Below are 21167 nucleotides of genomic sequence, written 5' to 3'. Positions count from 1 at the left end.
GTGAACGGGAAGGCGGGTGGCTGGTCATGATGGGCTCCCCACAGACCCCAGCCCTCGCTGGCAACGTATCACCCCATTTTCACGGTCATAAAGAAGCCTCCCCCACCAAGCACATCAAAGAAAGAAACAGTGCCCAGACAGGACTGCTTTATGTGAGGCCTCCCGGGGAGACTGCGGCTTCGCCAGAAAGACCAACTCAAAGCGGAGAGTCTTCCCACGTTACTAAGTGCCAGGTTCAGAGTCAAATGTGGGGCAGCAGGGCACCGAGACCCAAGAGGGACCTTTAGGGTCCCTCTGGAGCAGGGACAGCACCCAGTAATAGCAGTTCACATACCTGAGCCCTGGCCTGTGCGGACCTCTTACCCTCATTAGCCCTTTAAGGACTCCCTCAGGTCCTAGAGGGCCATGAGCAGCTGCAGGGAGGCCTGAACCAGGGGCTGAGGGAGCACCGGGAGGGAGCAGCCAACACCTCCTGGTGTGGCCGGGATGGGAAGTATACGTGCGCCTTCCTCCCCAACCTGCTCATCTCCTCCAGAAAGCCAGGCTTCCCTCCCTGTTCACTCACGGTGCTGTCCAGGCCCAGGGTGATTAACATCAGGAAGAAGATGATGGCAAAGAAAGTGGATGCTGGCATGTTGGCTATGGCTTCTGCATATGTGATGAAGAGGAGGCTGGGGCCTGAGACACAGCGGGAGAGGAGGAGGTGGTCACCAACACCTGCCCTGCGAAGACGTCTCAGGGAGACGCAGCCACACCAACAATTACACTTCTGTCATGAGAACTTACATGTAAAATAGGCTTTAAAACACTTGCTCACACTCCACACCATCCCACCTGCCCATCCTGACATCACGTGAGGGAAGGTACCGCAGCCATCTTGAAAGGTGTAAACCCTCAGTCAGTTGGAAAGAAACCCAAGACCCTAACACTAGCAAAGCTACATTATGGGAATAAGAGTTTCCACCATATCACAACTCAGAGCTTTTTTTTCTGGGCCAGGACTGATATCCAGAGCATTTAGCTTTCTCTGATGGTATTAGCTAGAAAACAGTAGGAAAGGTGAAACATTCCAGAAGAGTCATAGAGGCCTCGGAATAAAGACCTCCTTCTATTTTTAAAGTCCCTTTTGATAGTGTGACGGACGTGTCCTCCCCTTCTTACGAGCTGGATCAAAGTGCCTGAGTTTGGGGTACAAGGACGATCACAGCTGTGCATCAGGTCAAAGACAGAAGTGTGTTGGCAAGAAAGCCCTGGGATTCCATCCACAAGCTTCCATGCCACTTCTTCAATATCTGTCACTCCTTTTCCACGAAAACCTCACAATACAGTAGCGTGACTACATCATCTATATTTTATTTTTCTCCAAGGGGAAATTCTAAGGATTAATAATCATTTGCTTATTAGACTTGGACTCATTGCCAGACCCAAACCCAATGCTTTTAAAAGCCCTCATCCAGTCATCCAGCTGCCCCATCGCCCACCGCCCCATGGCTGAGCACACAGAAGGCGGTAAGTTTCTCTAAAACCTTGGACAATGTTTAAAGAACATTTAGAAATAGCTCAAAAGTTAGATATCTGTAAGGACCCAAAGAGCAGCCAAGCCATTCAGCCATTCAGCAAGGGACATAAAGAGAACACAGGTTCCCACCTGCATCTTTGGCCACCTCGGACACATCCTCGTTCCGCATCTCGGCCATATACCCAAGCACCGTGAAGATGACAAATCCAGAAACAAAGCTCGTCATGCAGTTCACCACGCTGGTCACCAGGGCGTCTCTGGAGCAGAGAACCCACCGGGACTGAGACACTTTTAAGGACAGAGTCTCAAGAGCACCAGTCTCCACCCGAGGCCCGCAGGGACCTGTCCTGGTGTCCCCTCTTGTCCGCCCCAGCCTGGCCTCTCACACTGGTTGGTAGCTCGAAGCACGGGCTGCCGTTCGCACCATGCATGGCAGGAGGTGAGCCAGGGGCTGGTTATAGTGACGTCCTGTGGTGAATTGGAACCACCCAGACCTCCTGACTTCAAACAAGAATTGCTCTGGGGGAGCCTGGGTGGCTCGTTGGTTAAGTGACCACCTTCGGCTCAGGTCGTGATCCTGGAGTCCCAGAATCGAGTCCCACCTGGTCAGGCTTCCCTGCTCAGCGGGGAGCCTGCTTCTCCTCTGCCCCTCCCCACCTCACATGTCCTCTCTCTCTCAAATAAATAAATAAAATCTTAAAAAAAAAACTGCTTGGAAGCAGGGTCTGGATTGGAGGCAGGGCCATGAGGGAGCCTTGGCCTCACATTCATAAAGTCCCTGGATTTAGACTTTTGACACTATGTGCAAATGAGGTATGAGCCTGTCCCAGGGATATCCTGACACTTTTTTAAAAGAAGACCTCGTCATCCAACTTCAGGCTGGTGTCCCAGTGCAACGCCACATTGCTTAGGGCAGTTGTGGATTCCTTTGGAAGAGAAGGTGAACTCTGTAATCATCTTATGAACAGCACAATTAGATTGCTAGTCACTGCCCTCTGTGAGAGGGCACTCAAAGTTAACTCTAAAGATGACGAGCGATAGTGAAATTGTAATTGGTAAAACACTCCCTGTTTCATCTAAATTTCTGAAATGAGACTTTGCCACAAAAATCATGGTGGCATTTTGCCTTGTTCAAAATAGCTCAATCGTTATACTTTTGTGAATATGTACATAAATAATCACATTACAATTCTTGTTAAACACATTAATAAGTAAAATCGAAATATTTACTATATGTTGCAATTTTAAAAAATCTGCTGTGGAATTTCTTAATTAAAAAAATTGTGTGTGTGTGTGAGAAGCTCTCACAAAATGGAAGTGGCCTGGGGCCCCTCTCAAACCCTGACTGGCCTGGGGAAGGCTATGGACCTGGTGGGTGCTCTGGCCATGGGGGAACTGGTCAGGGACCTGTGGGGTGTCTGGGCCCGACCAAGCCTTAGGCCATTGTTTTGAGCACCTTCTTCTGGGCCAGCTGACAATGCTCACCCCACTTTCAAGCTTTGCCCGGGGAGCCCCAGATACTCACTGGTAACAGTTGTTGTTGAACTTGTTGTAGCTAGCGAAAGCCAACAGGACCCCAAAGCCAGGACCAAGAGAGAAGAAGATCTGAGCAGCAGCATCCACCCACACCTGGCAGCAGAGGTGAGGGTGAGGGCCAAGCCTGGGCCACACTCTGGCCTCCAGCCCTGGCTCCACACAAAGCGGAAAGACCAGTTCTCAGAGCTCCTCCCAGGGGCGACCACATACCATGTGCAAACCAATATGATTTCTATTCCTCACATTGTAGCATAAGCCAATCCACTGCCCTTGACTGTACTTTTCATGCTTGTTCTTCTGATTTAAAACATTATTGCAGATGTGCCACTGAGCCTACATTTCTGTCGTCCCTACTGGAGGGACTAGTTTCCCTTAGTAAAATGACAGGCAGGTACCCCTCGTTTTCCCTGTTATCTTACCCCCGTCTCCAGCAGTTTCTGCCAGTTGGGTTTCAAGTAGAAGAGAACACCCCTCCAGGCTCCAGGGAGGGTGGCCCCCCTTACCAGCAGGACCAAAAGGATGATATAAGGGAAGGTGGCTGTCACCCATACCACCTGTGAGGGAAGGGGGCAGAAACACAGATTGTCAGCTTGTGGGTCTTGGTGGCTTTTATGCTTGAAAACCTCTAGGAAAGGAGATGGACCTCTTCTTTTCTGTAACTATAGGAGGCAGGGTGATGTGGCAGAAATATCAGAGCCTTTGGAATCTGATGGGGATCGGATTCCCAGCTTGCCAATACTCCCACCTCCAGACCCACTTCCCACCTGCAATATGGGAAAACACCCAGCAAAGGACAAGACGGTAGCCAGTGGATATAAAGCACGGATCACGGCCCATCATGGGCTTTCAACAACTTACTGCCACGATTATTCATTGTGACACCATAGGAAGGGGTTAGAGGAATTTTTTTTTTTTTTTTAAATCATACAATGGTTCCTGGGATTGGTCCATTTCTAGAATTCCTGAACAGATTTGGTGAAGAGAAATTGAGCATCATGGATCGTGTTTGGTGTTGAAGGACAACAGTGCCCCTCTCTGTCTATGGCTGTCCAGGCTCCCGAGGGCCCCTTGGCAACCAGAGTCCTCCTCACCTTGCCAGACATTTTGACACCTTTCCAGATGCTGAAGTAGATAACAGCGAAGATGCCCATGATGCAGAGGGTGAGCTGCCAGCTGATGCCCCCCAGGTCCTGAAGTCCCTTAGACCGATGAATCTGCAGGACATGGCGCCTGGAGCCAGTGAGAAAGAGAGGCACGTGAGATGGCCTGCGCAGTGAGCGGCCCAGGCAGCATGCCAGGGGAAGGGACAGACATCGCGGCGCAAGGACCCAGCACTCGCTGAGCCTCAGAGAGTGGTGGCCCTGCCCGTCCTGAGGGACAGAGCAGCAGAACAGCACATCCAGCCCACAGGCCCTGGGAAGAGTACTCAGCACCACCCACCCTCCCCCCAACCGGGGGGACGACTCTCAGCCCCCCACCCCTTTTCTGGCTGGGGCAGCTTTTGGGTTTCTGGGTAGTACGCCCCTTCCCACCCCAAAATCCCGCTCTCGTGGTTGGCAGCTGCCAGAAAGGCCCGCATTGAGGAGTACGACGTACTCCAGGCATCCTCTTCCAAAGGGTAGGTCCCGCTTGTGAAGTGAACACATGAAACCAGAAACTCCTTGAATAGCTGCGGACTACTGCAGCAGGGGGAGGCTTTGATTCCCTGACAAGGTGCCAGGGCCAGAGCGGGGGCCCAGGAAGAGGGCTGGTTTTGACGCGGAGGTGTCATTTTGGAATGTGAACCAAGGGATCGGCCTGGGCACCTGGGGGCAGCCTGGCCTGGCACATTACAGAGGGCGAGGGAGGAACAGCGCAGAAGGCCAGATTAAGGAGCACTCAAGGTCGAGTCTCCCAGCTCCACATCAGCGTGGTGCCGGCCCTGCCGCTCGTTCACTTACACTTACCCCTCTTGCCCTAAGGGCTTCATTTCCGGGACACCAGGAAAGAGAAGAGCCCCTCCCCGCCTCCGCGGAAGCCCCACCCCCGGGGGTGTGGCCTGCCTCTACCAGACCACCCCTCACTTACATGCACTTACGTGTAAAATTCTTCAGCGGGAGACGTAGAGTGCAGCGTCCAGGTGACGTTGTTCCCCGAGAAATAGTTGGTGCAGTTGCCGGTGTTCCAGGAGTTGGTGCAGCTGGTCCAGGGCAGCTGGTCGGTGAAGGAGGAGATGAGGTAGTAGAGTGCCCAGGCCATGATGGTGTTGTAGTAGGAGGCGATGTAGAAGGCGATGATGCAGATGGCATAGCCGATCCCTGGGAGGGGAGTTGGGGGGGGGGGGGCACGTTTACAGGGCAGCCGGACAGTGACAGACTGACAGACCCGGGGGGGCCTTGTAGGGCCCTTGCAGCTCAAGGGAGCAGAGTGGGGGGTTGCTGGGGGCTGCCATCCCCCTCATTCCCCAAGGCTCTGGGAGGTGGTGGACAGGTGGCAATGTGGTAAATTCCTTAGATGTATTTGCAGGATCACACGTTTGAGAAACACACACACGTGTGTGCTGTTACTGCCTTAAACTCTATTTTGGTTGCTTTAAACTCTATTTTGGTTGCTTTAGGTTTTTTAAAAGTTTTTTTAAAATTATTTATTTGAGAGAGAAGGAGAGAGAGAGCACAAGGGGGGGGGGGAAGGGTCAGAGGGAGAAACAGACTCTGCCCGGATGGGGGAGCCCCATGCGGGACCCCAGAATCATGACCTGAGCGGAAGGCAGTCACTAAACTGACTGAACCACCCAGGCATCCCTATTTTGGCTGCTTTTAAAAATACTTTTATTTGAATACAGCTGACACACGTTACATTAGTTTCAGGTGGACAACAGGTGATTTGAGGATATATATGTAACGCTCTACTCACCACAAGTGTGGCTACCATCTGTCTCCACACGACGCTGTGACAGCAGCTGTGACAGCACTATATTCCTGATGTGGTGCCTTTCATCCCCATGACCGATTCATACCACAACGGGAAGCCTGTACCTCACAGTCCCCTTCACCCATTTTGCCCATCCCCCACCTCTTGCCCTCTGGCAACCATTAGTTTATCTTCTATAGTTATAGGACTCTATTAGATCTACTTTTATTTATTTTCTAAAATGCTTATTTTTATCATCACTATTTTTAAGTTGATTTATTTTTTAGTAATCACTACACCCAATGTGGAGCTCAAACTCATGATGCTGAGATTGAGTCACATGCTCTAGTAACCAGGTGCCCCAGGTTTGCTTTTAATTGCCATTTATTTTGTTTCTCTAACAGCCGCATACCACTCGAGCAGTCAAAAACTTAGTACTCAAGTCATCGCCCAGAGATACCTTCAGGCCCAGCTGATTCCGGAAGAAGGTCCCCAACTCCCATACTCTCCCCTGCAGGACCCACCTACCCACCCACTCAAGCCTTTTGGTTACCTTTGAAAATTGGGCAGATTTTCCTCCATATGGAAATGCATCCGTTTCGGTGGTACTGGCCCAGCGCAAGCTCCATGTAGAACAGTGGGATCCCCCCGAAAATGGCCATAATCGTGTAGGGCAGGAGGAAAGCCCCTGAGGCAGATGAAAGACAATTTCACCCCCTGCCCACATCTGCACCAGGACAGCCCAGCTGATCGGGACACCCAGGGTCGCGCTGAGATTCATGGGGCACTAAGATGCTCAAGTCTCATGAAGCCACTCTGTGCTGCGTGACCTCACACTGTGGTCTCCTGGCCTTAGCACCTTCCCAGAGCTCCATGGTCAAATGGGGCTTTCAGAGAGTTAATGAAGGCAGCCGAGAGTACATGGAAAGAAAGCTGGGTTCAGGATCAACAGACCGGGCCCTGGAATGGGTTGCACATCAACCCACCCTGAGGACCGGGGTCACTGCCCCTCCTGGAACATGTTTCCTCCCCTATGAAATGACAGTGGCGGAGGGCTGAGCTTCCCAGCTTCCGGAAGCCAGCCACACACGGAATCACTGGTGAGCTTAAGGACACAGATCCACCCACACCCCCGACGCCGAAGTTCCAGGTGTGGGTGTCACAACAAAAATGTGCGACCCGCCCAGGTGATTCTGATGCAACCAGAGCTCAGGACCCTTGAGACAGAGCACCTGTACAACCTGCGCCAGGGCTCCAATAATCGGCAAGTTCCTGAATTCCTATCTGTGGCCATCCTATCGTTCCTGGCTCCAGACCCTTGTTACTGATAGGACTCTATTCCCGTAACTCCACTAAGCCAGAACGCTCCCTTCGCAGCAGCCTTGGCAGGTGTGGCTGAGAAGGGTAGTTTGTCACAAAAGGAGGACGCCTGGAGCTGCTGCATCACCGGGGATGCTGGCATCCCCAGCTCTTGTAGTGACACAGAATTTGGGAACACCGAGGTGGGGATTGCTCACCTGTCGCCTGAGTCTCAGCCCAAAGGGTGGGTCAGCTGTGATTTTCCCCCCTGACTCTCCCTCCCAGAAATTGCTTTGAACCTAGAAACTGGAAGTTGGGGCAACTTGGAAAGGTCCCATCTCACTTACAACTGCTCTGGGTACATCTGGCTTGGGAATAAGAACCACATTGTGTTCTCATGGTGGCATTTGCCCAACGGGGCTTGACTGGCTGAGTGGTGGGGAATGAGTGTGGGACAAACGTCCCCAGCGCCTTATAGAAGGTGAGTCCTCTCCAGCTGGAGATAACTTCCCTCCTCCTGGGCAGGGAGGGCTGGGCTTCCCGCATCCCCGCCCCCCCAGCCCCCAGCTGCCTTTACAGCCACATGGATCTAGTTTCTTTAAAAATGAGGCAAACCTAGGCAACTCCACGTCAGGCCATGGAGGAAATGAGGACACTAACTTCATTTCATCTCCCCAAACTTCATTTCAGCCACCCTCCCAAATCAGCTACCAGAGCTTCTGTCAAAATAAATAACGACTGATTTGACTTCCATTTCTCGTCCTTGTCCCATTTTTGATAGCCAGTCCAGCGTCAACACAGAGGCACCGTACATTATTCACTCCTCTCCACTCTACTCTCTGCAGCTCCCACAGCCCTGCCTATAGTCTGCTACTCTTTTTGATAATCTACCAGTTAACTGCTCTGAAGTGTTGGGGGTGGAAGGTGGAAAAGGAGATACTCTCTAGCCTCAAAAATCTAACAGTCTTGGAGGAGACAGAAGGCAGATCCAGTGTCTGGTTTGGGGTTATTATTAAGGCCATGCTGTGGCTGGGTTCAACTCTGGGTCATGCTTAGATTCCAACTCAAGACTCCGGACCTGAGCAGAAGCCCTTCTCTGACCACACACAGGTCCAAAGGTCCCGGAGGGCCTGGGACCCTGGAGCCACTTCCCAGTTTCTCCTCAGACAGATCTAGCCTCTCTGGCCTCTGCCGAGCAGAGCCCACACAGGGCTGATGGCCATTCTCACATCCCGCTGTGAGCGTGCAGTTGGGACCTACGGGGATGGGAAGGGAAGGGGGCCCTTCCACACATGAAGCACAAGCACGCAGAGAATCTGGCAAGGTCAGGTTTGGGAGAGCTTTTATCTGACTTCCTAACCCAGGGAGCCTCAGACATGCTGACTGAACATTGGGCTTACTGGGAACCCATCTTTTGGACCAGCTTGAAAGTCCAAGCAGTCATGTTCTGAGACTCATCAGTTTAGACAAGACAGAAAAGACATGATCTCTGCTGTGGCCTCCTGAGAGGACCTTAAAGACCATCGCCGGCTCCGAGCCTCTGTGGCCCAAGATACTGACCCCCTCCGTTCTGGTAGCAGATGTAGGGAAAGCGCCAGACGTTGCCCAAGTCCACCGCATAGCCAATGACCGAGAGGAGGAAATCCATCTTCTTGCCCCAGGTCTCCCGCTCCCCTTGGTGAGCCTCGGCGACTAGGGCAGTGGTGGCAGCTGGAAGGGCGTGCTGAGTGTCGTCTCCGGCACCAGGGCTCGGCACTGCTGAGTACCCATTGGAGATGTGGCCAGACTCCACCTTATCCTCAGGGACGGGGACCCCCTTCTGCAGAACTCCATTTTCCTGACAATCGTCTGTATCCTTACTCGCGGGCAGCTCCTTCTGGGAATTTAAGGGCGTGGTCTCCATCCTGCTGGCTAGGGGATTATAATGACACCCATCTGCGGAAGTCCCCAGCTGAATTCAGGGCTCAGATCCTGGGATCTCCTCCGAGCTTTGTTATCAGCGGGATTGAGAGCTCTGTTGGAAAGGCACACAGTGAAGGGAGAACAGAATTACGCATTCTCCTTGTCTTTGGTATTAACTCAACAAACATGGTAAACTCTGTTAATTAATGGGATTACAAAAGCATCTGTCAAGCGTAAAACATCCTGTTTGCTATAGGGCAGTCAATAAAATCAACCCAGTTTTCAACCTAGACAGTCAAATCACAGTCAAGTCATTTGAAAAGGAAAAAAACCTGAAACAATAAAACAAACAGGAATGGACAGCAAATCACCCAGGTCTCGCATCAGCTTTAAGAACAAGGGACTAACTTCAGTTTGAGGGACCAGCGCCGCATCCTGGAGCTCACCAGTCACCCAGAAGAAGGTAGACAGAGAGCTTGCTTCACCAATGCTCTGCAGAGCACTTACCTTGTCCTGGATGCTGTGCAGGGAAAAGAAACCCAAAGAAAGGAGCTGTTGCTGCCTGCCAATAAATTAGGACGGTCCTAAGCCCTTTACGCCGAGCATGCCGTGTATTTTACATAAATTATAGGTATGGCTTTAAAAGGACGAGAGTAAAGGCACCCTTAGCTCCTCAGCTGACTTTTCCCCTCTTCCCGGGGTCCAGCCCTTAGAGATTCTAGCTGCTTCTGGGTGTGTCCCGTCCGTCTGTGGTTTGCAGAGCTGCCTTCGCCTCGTGCCTCTGCGGGTCTGCCCAGGCTTTGAAGGGCCCTGCTGCTCACCGTGGGTTCTGCCAGCCTCTCCCAGCGGTCCTGAGCCAGATGCACCTGTTATTCGGCAACAGTGGGCAGGCGGGGAGAGCCGGAAGAGCCAAGGAGAGGAGCGTGAGGGTTACAGATGCCAGCATGGCCGGTGTCTCTGAGCCCACACAGCCTGGTGGCGAGGGCTGGCCGGGACCTCGGCACCTCCACAGCCCTGCCGGGGCCTTGGTGCGGGGAAATCAGAGCAATCGGGACCCAGGCCTCGTACATCAAATGTGGAGCAGAAATTCGAGCCCTTTTGGACTTTAAACCTATGGCCTGTTGTAAAGTCATCAGGAGCCAAGACCTGCCAGCTCACTTCATTTCATCTGGGCCTGAACTCTTCAAGCTCTTGAAATAATCTGGGAGTTGAAACAGGTTTCTGTTTAGCTCAGGTCACATTCTACCTTTTGAGATGTCCAGGGTGAGCTATTGCTGTTCACAGCTGCAAAAATCTGCTATTACCCCTTCAAATCTGACAGCTGGAGGACGGCTAGAAATGGATGGCTAATAAAAAATGGCCGTGTCTGTCTCCTACCTCTCTGGGGCTTTCAGTGACCAGAACTGAACTGTCCACACGTGGAAATGTGAAGATAAAAATGTAGCAAAGAATGAGAGCAGAGGAATGGATTCACACCGATGACTGCGTACATAAATATTGGCAAGGGCGAGAAACGACTGAGAAATGACTTAGAGCTCTGTGTTCACTGGGTTCCTTTCTCTGTAAAGCAGAAAATAAAATTTAAAAGGGCTTGATTGTTGCCAGAAAGATTACAGCAACAATAGAGAGACCAGCCAGCTCCATGGCTCTAGGGGACAGGGTGGGTGTCCCGTGTTCTACCCTTTCTACACACTTGGCCCCCACCCCCTGACCCCACCCTGGGCTCAAGGTTGCTCACAAACGAACATGAATTTTGATAAGGAGTGATCTAGATAAAACCCCATTGTGCCCATCTTTATGCTGCTCTCAGCCTCTCCCTGTCCCCTTCCGTGGACCCCTCGGGTTAACCACCCATTGTCTCATCCACCATAAGCCGCCACGTACCAGGCCGAGGGATTTTTTTAAAGTTCATTATTTTTTCGAGAGATGATGAGGTGTCAGAGTATTTAAACTCAGAGCTAAATTAAACCTGCCCTTTGTGGTCTCTGGTTGTGTTGTCTGAAGCAGGCCTCCACACTTCCCTTCGGCCTCAATCATCGGCCTGTTGTCTGCATTGAACACTGAAGAACTTGAAGGTCAGATGACAGAGATAAAGGGCTTTACCATGTGCAACCCCATGGCACCCAATGGGCAGAGCCAGCCTTGACCAAGCTCCTCCTCCCCCACCTTTCTTTCTCCACCTTCGAATTTTTACCCCGAGCTTTTGCAGGAACTTCTCCCTATCTGGAATACCTCATTGCTGCTTGCATTGAAACTGCCGCTCAGGGGACCTGCCCCCCCCAGCTGGCTCAGTGCCTGGAGCATGTGACTCTTGATCTCGGGGTCGTGAGTTCGAGTCTCAGGTTGGGTGTAGAGATGACTTAAAAAACTAAACAAAAAAACTGCAGCTCAAGGAGCAGCTATACCATCTAGTCATTCTCTGGCACATCCCCCATGGTCTATGGGAGAGACACGTCACCCATCTCCGAAGAGTATCGTGGTCGGGGGAGCAAACCCTTAGCCATGCTAGTGACTCTGTGAACTTCCTCAGGCCTGGGTCAAGTTCTAGGTTTCCTGTACACTCTCTCCTGGGGAAGCTTGCAGGGAGGCTGGACAATGCGCGTGTGTTGCTGAACTTTTCCGAGCAATGTATGTTCTTCAGTATCTTCAGGGGTCCGTCCCCTAAAGCAAATGATCTCGATTTCTTGGCACCTGCCCGGACCAGCTCCTAGAAGAATAGTATGTGCTTCTCTATTTTTGTTGTGAGCATTACAAAGACCTTGTTTCCTGATATATCCCCCAGCACTTTTTTTTTTTTTTAATTACATCAAAAGGCTGAAATGGCCCAAGTCCTAAGAAAGCAGGTTAAGAGGGATCCTGGGCTGACTCATGACTTTAAGCCAGTCACTCTCCAGGCAGCTCCGCTCTCTGGCACTCCTGATCACAGACCCTGGGGCACAAACATAAGTTACAGCCACCCAAAGCCACCAAACGGGCAGGAGATACACATCTCCTTTTTTAATCTGCTTCTCCCAACTGGAAAAAAGCTCCTCCCGGAGACTCATCCAGACAGCCAGGAGACCATGGCCTGGCCCAGATCCCCTTCTGCCCGAGGCTCTCATGCTCCTTTCCTACTTTTCTGATTCTATAGAACACTGGCCACCTTTTCCTACTGAGTCCAGCAGATCACCGTTGAGAGCAGGCTGCCCTGGGAATATAGAAGTAAGAGTTAAGAAAATTGGCTTCTAAGAATGTTCTCTTCAAAGTTTTCTTTTTTAAAAGATATTTTTATCCTGCTGGGTAGATAGAGGTTGCAAACGAGGTCACTGTTACAGCTGTGACCTCCTCCAGGCAGCCTTTGAGTTTCTCCGTGGCCAGAGAAAGCCCCAGAAGCCTTCCTTTGCACCTCGAATGTGGGCTCCTGCACCAGGCAGACCAAGTGACAGGCTGGGGTGGCATGACGGCATGCTGCTCCTGGGTGGGATGACAGCCTGACACGTGGGACCCTCATCCCCAAATCTCCGCACACAAGCAGCACGGTGATGCCTCTGGCAGGCTGACAGTCTGCTTTCTGTCCACACTCCTGCTTCCTCTCAGCCCAGGGGGTGGCCTAAAACACCCCACTTCCCCCCCACACACACATATACCCTTCAGGAGAAAGGATTGTTTCTATTTAAACTTCTGGTCAAATCTCCATTCCCCTTCCTACAAACCCTGCTTTTGTAGCCAGGGGAACCAGCATCAGAACAAGCACGTAATTACAGCAATTAGTCATGAAACCACCCAGACCTTTGGAAATGGCCATGACCTGACTTGTCCGTTGGACATCCGTCAGCACATTCTAAGCAGAAACACTGGAGAAAGTTTGTACTTTGACTTCACTTGTTGAGATCAAAGTGAGTTCATGTCTTGGGACACTTGGTTTCCATTTTCAAAAACCAAACCAGACCCAGAACAGATGATGGGCGTACCACAAGAACAGAGTAATTATAGGTCAGACGGCCAAGTGGAAATCTGCCTTCTCTCTTCAGAGAGGGCATCTGATGTTCCCAACACACCTCCCTGAGGACCAGAGCAATGACAAAGCTCTGGTGCCCATTGCTGGGGAGCCCCTGGTCTTGGCAACACTAATTCTGCAAAGGCACACTGTATGCCTACTACATGCCAGGCAGGCTCTCAGAGGCAAAGCAGGTGCAGTCCTGCCTGCATGGAGTTCATGGAACAAGGCTAAGCTCTGACTGTGGGAAAACAGTACTTGTGCAGAAGGACGGAGAGGCAGGGGTGCTCGAAATCCCTGTCGTGCCTCCCTTTGGAAACGGAGCTTCCTGCGGACTGATGCAGCGTGTTGAGGTAGCTCACATTTCGAGCCCCAAGATGCCTTCAGAGTCTACAAGTCATCCCTTTTTCCCTATTGTGCAGTTTCTGTCACAGGAGGCCCGGATGTGGGTGGGTTCTGACTCACAGTCGCCCAAAGCATAAACGCCCAGGAGCCCAAAGGGACTCCTGGCTCACCTTTCAAACAAAACAGACTTCACCATGTGAACGGGGAGCGCAGGGAAAACCCGGCTGTTTTTGGACCAAAAGGGCTAGAAATGAACACTGCTTACCCAACCAAAGAATTCTTTGTATGAGACCGACAGTTCAATTTTTTTGGAGTGGGATTAAATAGTCTCTAATCCTGAGGGCCGTTTGGGCCAATCATCACGAGAAAGGACAAGGGTCTCCTGTCCAGAACTTGCCCTGCCTGGGGGAGGGGGGAGCTTCGACCGTCTCTGCACACAGAGTGCTGAGTAGAGAGGATGAGCCCCCGGTGGTGTGGTCGACATCGCTCCAGAGGCCGCACGAACATGCTGTGGGTTGTTTACATTGTCAGTGTCTAGCATGGGGACAACGTCAATAAATGACAGGGCGTTGACAGCCACTGGGCCACCACACGTATGCCATCCCTCCTGCCCTCCGGCTTCACACCCCGGTCAGGCGGACCGGGATCCAGAGGTGAAGTGACTGCACCCCATCCCACGAGCCCTCCCTGTGATCGTTCCTCCCAATTAGCTCCTCTTCATGGGGTCACTGGGAAAGCTGTAAACAGCAGAGTCCTGGGCTGCCGTCCCAGAGATTATAATTCAAGAGATCCGTGTGGGTGCTGCATGCTTAACGGGTGCCCCGGTTTCATCAGGGGCAGGTGGGCCATTGAGCACCCCCAAGTGTATCCCCACCCCAGGCCGTTGCTGCCCGAATTATCCTGCATCCTTGGAGGCCTGGGTTCAGTTTCTATCCACGAAGCTTCACTCACCACCCCAGCCCAAAGGATCTCTCTCTACTCTGTATGATCACCAGAACGTCACTCGTCACTGATTAGTAGGTGTCATTAGTCATCCTTTTACGTCTGTTCGCTTTGGATGCCTTTGGTAGCAGGGGTCGTGACCCACACAAATACGGGCACGGCCGCCAGAATGGAGGTTGTATTTTGGGTTCCTTGGGTGCAGGGCCTGGGGAGCCCCAGCCACAATGCTGGTGGTTTTGAGCCTCAAGTGAGGCACAACCCTTTGGTCCCCAGGGTCCCATTCTCAGGGGCCCTGCCCCACTCCTCACCCATTGGCAAGATGAGCTGCGCATCTTGGCGGTGGGGGAGAGGGTGCTGTCACAACAGTCATTTCCATGGACTCTGGACTAGAAAAGACGGACATGTCTGGGATTAAAGAAGAGTCCGGGTTGTGCTTTTAGACTCTGAAACAAGTACCAGCAGGCACACCCATCAGCGGTCTGTGTTCCAAATGTTCATGTGTGAGTTGCTTGTTTGGAACGTGGGATGTGCTTTCTCCCTACAGAAATCCACCTTGTAAAGGGCGGGTAGCCTCCCAAACTCACTTACAGAATCCTGGTTTGCCCGGAAAATCCAGAAACATCTAAAATGTAAGCTGTGGGACACAGCTTTGTGAAGTACGACAAAAGGGGGTACGGGGACAATGAAGCTGATTGGGAGGTATCTGTCACCCATCATCTCTCTGGCCTCACACTCTTTCTGGGTCTTGAGCAGAACTAAACTTCAGGAGAGGACAGGAAGTGGGGAGACACTTGGTGGGTTCTATGGAGGGGTCTTTGGGCAGCCTTCAAAGAGCTGTAGAAGGTGAGGACACACAGTTTCTATCACATTGAACCCCACAACTCACAACTTTTTGCTGAAAACGAAACCTCTGCCGCTGTGTCTCAGTGTGGACAGGCCAGGAGAGGACTTGGGAAACTCAAACAGCCAATGTGCTAGATCGGGCAGGCTGAGGAGTGCCCCTTATACCTTCGAAACCCTACTTTATTGTTGTAATGCAATCTATGCCATAAATAGAAATCAAGATCAAAAAATGGGGCAGATTCCAAACACAGATTTTCTCGTCCTTAATACAAAGTAGATCACTACAACTACTTTTGCGTAAAACAGACATGATTAGACCCACAAACGGAGCCGGTGGGGGGGAGGGTGGAGAACACCAGCCCCCACCTTACCCCAGGGAAGGCGGGGGGGGGTATTAGGAAGTGAGGGTAGATTTACCTGTGGCAGCTGAGCCAAGCAGAGAGAGAGGGGTCAGGGAGAAAGGGATTTGAAGTCGAATTAAGTACAGTGGGAGTGGTGCAGGCAAGAGGAAAGGGGGAGCCACCCGTTTTTCCAGGCGGGGCAGGGAGCAGGGAGAACACAGCAGCCCAGGGCTGAGGTCAAGCAGCAGAGAGGAGGGGCCCACAGAGGCCACAAAATGCTTCTGCTTTAGGAAATGTTGCCTGTAGGGACCTACACTCTTAGGTCAAGAAGTTCTGAAATGTGCTTTACAGTGTGTCGTGCACGCGGCCTGGGGACATTCATGAAAATCAGTTCATCGTTACATAGTACTGACCTAGGCCTCAGATGCACAGAGGTGGGGGGCAAGAGGTGGTTTCCGACCCCTGTGAGTCTGTGGTCTCAAGAAGTAACCCTCTATCCTACAGAGGACACCCTTGAGAGAGTGGGGGAAATTTAAATAAGGGCTGTGATATTTGTGTATTTCATAAAAGTTGATCCAATTGTGTCCCAAATGTGATAATAATGGGGCCATGCTTATGTAGGGTCAATGTCCTCGTTCTTAGGAGACAAAATGTCAAGTATTTAGATGTCTGCAAACTCTTGAGTTTCAACAACAAAAATTATGTGCTATATAGATTGTCTCACTGTTACACAAATTATGTCATACATATTATACAGAATGAATCAAACTACATATAGTACACGTGCAAAAATTAGAGCCAGTGGACACACAAACATGATAAAATGTTAATGACTGGCAGCTCTGAGGGAAGAAGTTTCGCCAGGCCATTTCTCTGAATTTTCAGTTGAAATGTTTTAAAGATTTTATTTATTTATTTGACAGACAGAGATCACAAGTAGGCAGAGAGGCAGGCAGAGAGAGAGAGGGAAGCAGGCTCCCTGCTGAGCAGAGAGCCTGATAACGGGCTGGATCCCAGGACCCTGAGATCATGACCTGAGCTGAAGGCAGAGGCTTAACCCATTGAGCCACCCAGGCACCCCTCAGTTGAAATGTTTTAAAAGAAAAAACTGGGGGGAGGAAAATCATTCTAGTCTTCAGAGCGCTGGGAAACCTCCAGTCAGTCAGATCTCCCTGTGGGCCCAGGGTGCGCCCAGAATAGCATATCTCCTTTCTCCTCTCTCTCTCTGGGCAGGGCCTCCCTCCCCTTTCCTCCGGCCCCTGCTCCTTTCCTCTGAAACAAGAAAAAGAGCCAGCTAGCTGGATTAGTGTTCAAAAACAACATACCCAGGGGAGAGGAAAGAACAGAGGTGCAGGAGACACAAGTCCCAGGCAGGGCTGAGCCCTCAGAGCCACGGGTGAGCTGGAGTAAACCACAGGGGACCTGGAGCCCTGCCAGCTCAGCCCCTCCCTAAAATCGAGGGAGTCCCTTAGTGAGAGGGAAAAAATTCCGTTTATCTTCATTCAGCAGCTCAGTAGTAATGGAAATAAAATGTTCTTTTTCTTTGAATGTGCCAAGAAAAAAATCATACAAAAACATAAGAAGGCAAAGGCCCCGCTGACTCGCTCCCTCTAATGCAGCCTGCCTCCCAGCCTCCAGCTCCGCATTCCCCCAGAGCACACAGCTGGCTCTCCCAGATCTGCCTTGGCCTTGTCACCACGTCCCCCCAGCCCCACCCCACTTCTTCCCTCCCTACCTCAAATAATGGCATAAAGAGCTGGACCTCAGGATCCCAGGAGTCCTTCCCCATGCCATCTCCCACTTGTCAGTGTCTGGAGACCCTGGTCACCGGGCCGGCCCCAGGGGATATGACCCCCACATCTCCATACTGCTGGGATTCATCTCTCCCTCTGCCATCCAGGGGGTTCGGGGATTACTGACAGGATATCCAGTCCTGGCTTTTAGAAAGACTATCACTTGGGGGCCCCTGGCTGGCTCAGTCGGTGGAGCCTACGACTCTTGATTTCAGGACTGGGAGTCTGAGCCCCATGTTGTGTGTAGGGATAACTTAAAAACAAAATAAAATAAATGAATTAAAAGTAAAAAATCTAGGGGCGCCTGGGTGGCTCAGTCGGGTAAACATTTGCCCTCAGCTCAGGTCATGATCCTGGGGTCCTGGGATCAAGTCCTGCTTCTGGCTCCTTGCTTAGCGGGGAGTCTGCTTCTCCCTCTGCCCCTCCCTTGCTCATGATTTCTCTCTCAAATAAATAAAGAAAATCTTAAAAAAAAAAAAAAGTATAAAAGCCCATGGCTTAAATACCCACTAATGAATAACGTTGGCTGAGGTTGGGGTGGTAATCAGGGAAGAGAGAAGGCCAACGGCCTCACACCGACCTCATCTCTACGCATTTTGTCACCCCACACAAGGCTGGGAGCACACTCCCTTGCTTTAAAAACGTGTTCTTGGCCCCCAGTATATGAGCAGTCATCTCCCCAGTCACCGTCAGGCTGAGGGAGCGCCCCTGCACAGAGTCTGTACTCAGAGATCATTTCGGAAAATGGACCCAAGTCAGTACGATAAGCTGTGCCTAGAAAGAGGGGGGTGTGTGTTCAGCCTCTGGTGGGTCTAGCACCCACCGGAGAAAAGCAGTTCACCCTCTGCTCAGGGAAAATCCCCTCTGCCAGGTGTCTCCCACAGGCCACTTTCATCTATTTTCCACCCGGGTCCCTTCCGGCAAGTTGCCCGCTTTTCTTTCCTTAGGGTGCTAGAAGGTTCAGCCCAGAGACTAATTGCCCCAGGAATGGAGAAGTAGGGCGATTTATCAGATCTTTGACTCCACACCCAAGCCTGTGACTGTTACGTGGAAACACCACAGTCCTCAGAGGACCCCGGCGCTGACCGGCAACAGATGCGTGACTGGAAGGAAAATGGGCAGAACCCAGATCTTACTGCCTGGAGGCCGTTGCTATCGCTCCACACCCTGGGTGTCCTGCAAAGGGGATGTGGGGGTGGGGAAACCCAGGCTCCTGTTTCCTGTGGGTGGTTGAGGTGCAGGATTTGACTTGTGCAAACCTCTGCCTTCCGGTGACCCCTGGGGGTCCCCAGGGGACCCTGACTGGACGGCAACATTTGGGCAGAGTCCCGGGGCTCGGGCATTTGGCAGCATCATTTCCAGTTGTGTTTGCTTAAAGCAGAGAGATTAGGGTCACGGTCACAGGAGTGGAGGGGACTCGGACATCTGGTTATGCGGGGCCCTCTTCTGCCGCTCACTTGGAGCTGAGGAGCTGAGCTGTGATGGGAAGAACTAAGGTGTGAGGTAGCTTCTGACAGAAAAATTACTCCCTTTGGTCACACAGGCATCTTTCTTCAAAAAAAAAAAAAAAAGTGAAATCATGACCATATCCTATTGGTTTATTAAGCCAAATTGAAATTAAACTTCTTCAGGCAGCCCTGACTTTGTTCTCTCAAATTAAACCATTTGGTGGTACGAAGGAGAAGGGACTGCCCTTAACTGGCTTCATTCGTGGAATCATCTGTTTCTCTTCAGAAGGGGACATCGGGGATGTTTCTGCAAGCCTGCCCTCGGAGATGACCCCCTCCAGCCAAGCACCCCCACACCATGGCACACAGCCCATTTGTGAAGCTCTTGACCATGCTTCTCTGCGTTTCATCAAAATACTCCCCAAACTCTAAATATCACCCACAGAGGAATTTCTAAGGTTCTCCTGATTCCACTGAAGCTTCAGCATCACTCTGTCCCCACCCTCACCCCTCTGGCCACCCTTAGTATATGTTTTTTAAGCAAGAGATGGAGAGAAATGGGTTTGAGGAACTGTCCTGCTCTTAGATTCCTGAAATGTCCCACGGGCATCATCAGAGCGCTGAGGGGCCTTCTGATGAATCGTGAAGCAGTCTCAAGCTGCTCTTGCTTGAGTTCAGCGGAAAAAAAAAAAAGAAAGAAAAGCCCATATACAAAATGGCTTGCTTAGTTAGCCCTATCATAACAGGACTCTCCCCAGGGCATTGGGAGCAGCCAAACCCACCCCAGTCCGTGGTAGGAAAACCCCCTTTGGGCACCAGCGACTCCACACAAAAGCAAGGACTAGGACAGAGTCAAAGCTGTGTGTTTCCCTCCACTGCTCAAAACCCAAACGCTAATGCCCCTCCGTGTCATTAAACCTAAATCCCAATGTTGCTTCCTTAGACATTTTTCCTATGTAACTGAAGGCAAAACACATTAAATACTTGATCCAGTCTTAGCATGATGAGAGCTAGCGGACTCATAAATAATCCACTGACCTGGTTCATTTTTCTGGACAAAATTGAGCATAAAAGTACACACACACACACACAAACGCTGGTAACGTCTGACTCTTAGAAAGTCTCCCCCTCTCAGATTCTTCAGAACCCCAAGTGAACCAGAAATTCTTTACGCAAAAGACCCAAGGCCAAAGCAGACGTGCTCCCTCGGGTCCTTCCCCTCCAGAGAGTGTTTTTGACATATTTAAATGCACACGTTTTCTTCAGCAACTGACGGTTCCACACTTGAACCCTGTAGAACAGCTCGCTGGAGTCTGAGATTCCCATAAATTCTGAATGGCCCGGGAGGGGGCTGAGCGTGCACCAGCTCTGCCAGTGGGAACAACCCAGGCGCACGGAGACTCGTCCCACTTAAGAGTCCGTTCAGAGATTCTTCTAGATCCTTGGGCATTTCTGTCAACCAGAAGCCTCCCTGCAGAAACGCCTCTGCACGCAGCCACCTGCCCGCCACGGCGGTAAGGGACCAAACCCGAGCCGCGAGCTGAAACTAAAGCAACTTTTCCCCACGCGCGGGACAACGCTTAGCCTAAAGCACATCTTCACGGGGTCTTGCTCTGGTCCCCACGCCATCGGAACAGCCCCCGCGGGCGGCAGACTAAGGAGCCCTCCAGTGTCCCCCGGTCCCCTGGGCCGCGCCCTGCCCCGGGCGCGCCGGCTGTCCCACCCGTGCTCCCCTCGAGGGCGGCGGCAGCGCCTGGAGCCCATCGCGCGCACACGCCCACCCACCAGCCAGCGCCCGGGGGAGCCCCCGCGGGGTGGGGTGCGGCAGGAGTGGGGATTCGCAGCCGGGCAAGCCGACCCACCTGCCGGGAGTCCGTGGGGAGGCTGGTCCAGGGCCCTCGGAGGCGGGGCGGCCCTCGCGCCCTCGAGGCACCGGGGGCGCGGCTGCCTGTGCCGGAGCGGGCGCCAGAGCGGCCGTATTTGTACTCTCTCGTTCCCTCACATGGTCTGATCTCTAGATATCCGCCGCCAAAGAGCTCTTTAAGAATTTTTGCGTCACTTTGAGCTGCAGAAACTTTACGTTTCCCGCGTAGCCGCGGCTCTGCGCTCCCCCCGGGGTGGGGGTGGCCGCCCCGGCGCTCGCGCGGGGTGGGGAGGGGTGGAGAGGCTGCACCGCGTAGGGAGGGGGTAGGGGGCGGGGCGGGGCCCCAGGAACGGGAGGGGAGGCCTCCCTCCCTGGGAGGGACAGTGCTCTAGGAAGCGAGAGAGCCCGCGCGGCGGGGGCACTGGCAGAAGGCGCAACAGAGCCAAGAATCCCAACTTTTTCGCTCTCAC

General features: G+C 52.1%; 1 protein-coding gene across 1 annotated transcript in view; it reads right to left on the bottom strand.

The window, feature by feature from the left end:
• Positions 1-20956, bottom strand: part of SLC6A4 (solute carrier family 6 member 4) — a 30817-nt gene extending 9861 nt beyond the window's left edge. The window contains exons 1-9 of the mRNA XM_032848453.1: positions 20696-20956; positions 8804-9257; positions 6498-6632; positions 5133-5352; positions 4147-4285; positions 3475-3609; positions 3045-3148; positions 1649-1776; positions 566-678 (exon numbers count right to left, since the gene is read on the bottom strand). Coding sequence (XP_032704344.1) covers positions 566-678; positions 1649-1776; positions 3045-3148; positions 3475-3609; positions 4147-4285; positions 5133-5352; positions 6498-6632; positions 8804-9146 — 1317 coding nt within the window. The 5' untranslated portion in view covers positions 9147-9257; positions 20696-20956. The remainder of the gene's footprint in view (positions 1-565; positions 679-1648; positions 1777-3044; positions 3149-3474; positions 3610-4146; positions 4286-5132; positions 5353-6497; positions 6633-8803; positions 9258-20695) is intronic.
• Positions 20957-21167: the final 211 nt, after the last annotated feature.

This window comes from Lontra canadensis, unplaced genomic scaffold (genome assembly GCF_010015895.1).
Source record: "Lontra canadensis isolate GAN:19392208 unplaced genomic scaffold, GSC_riverotter_1.0 scaffold204, whole genome shotgun sequence".
Taxonomy (NCBI): domain Eukaryota; kingdom Metazoa; phylum Chordata; class Mammalia; order Carnivora; family Mustelidae; genus Lontra; species Lontra canadensis.
The sequence above is the reverse complement of the archived record's forward strand: the minus strand, read 5'-3'. Positions and strand labels throughout refer to the sequence as shown.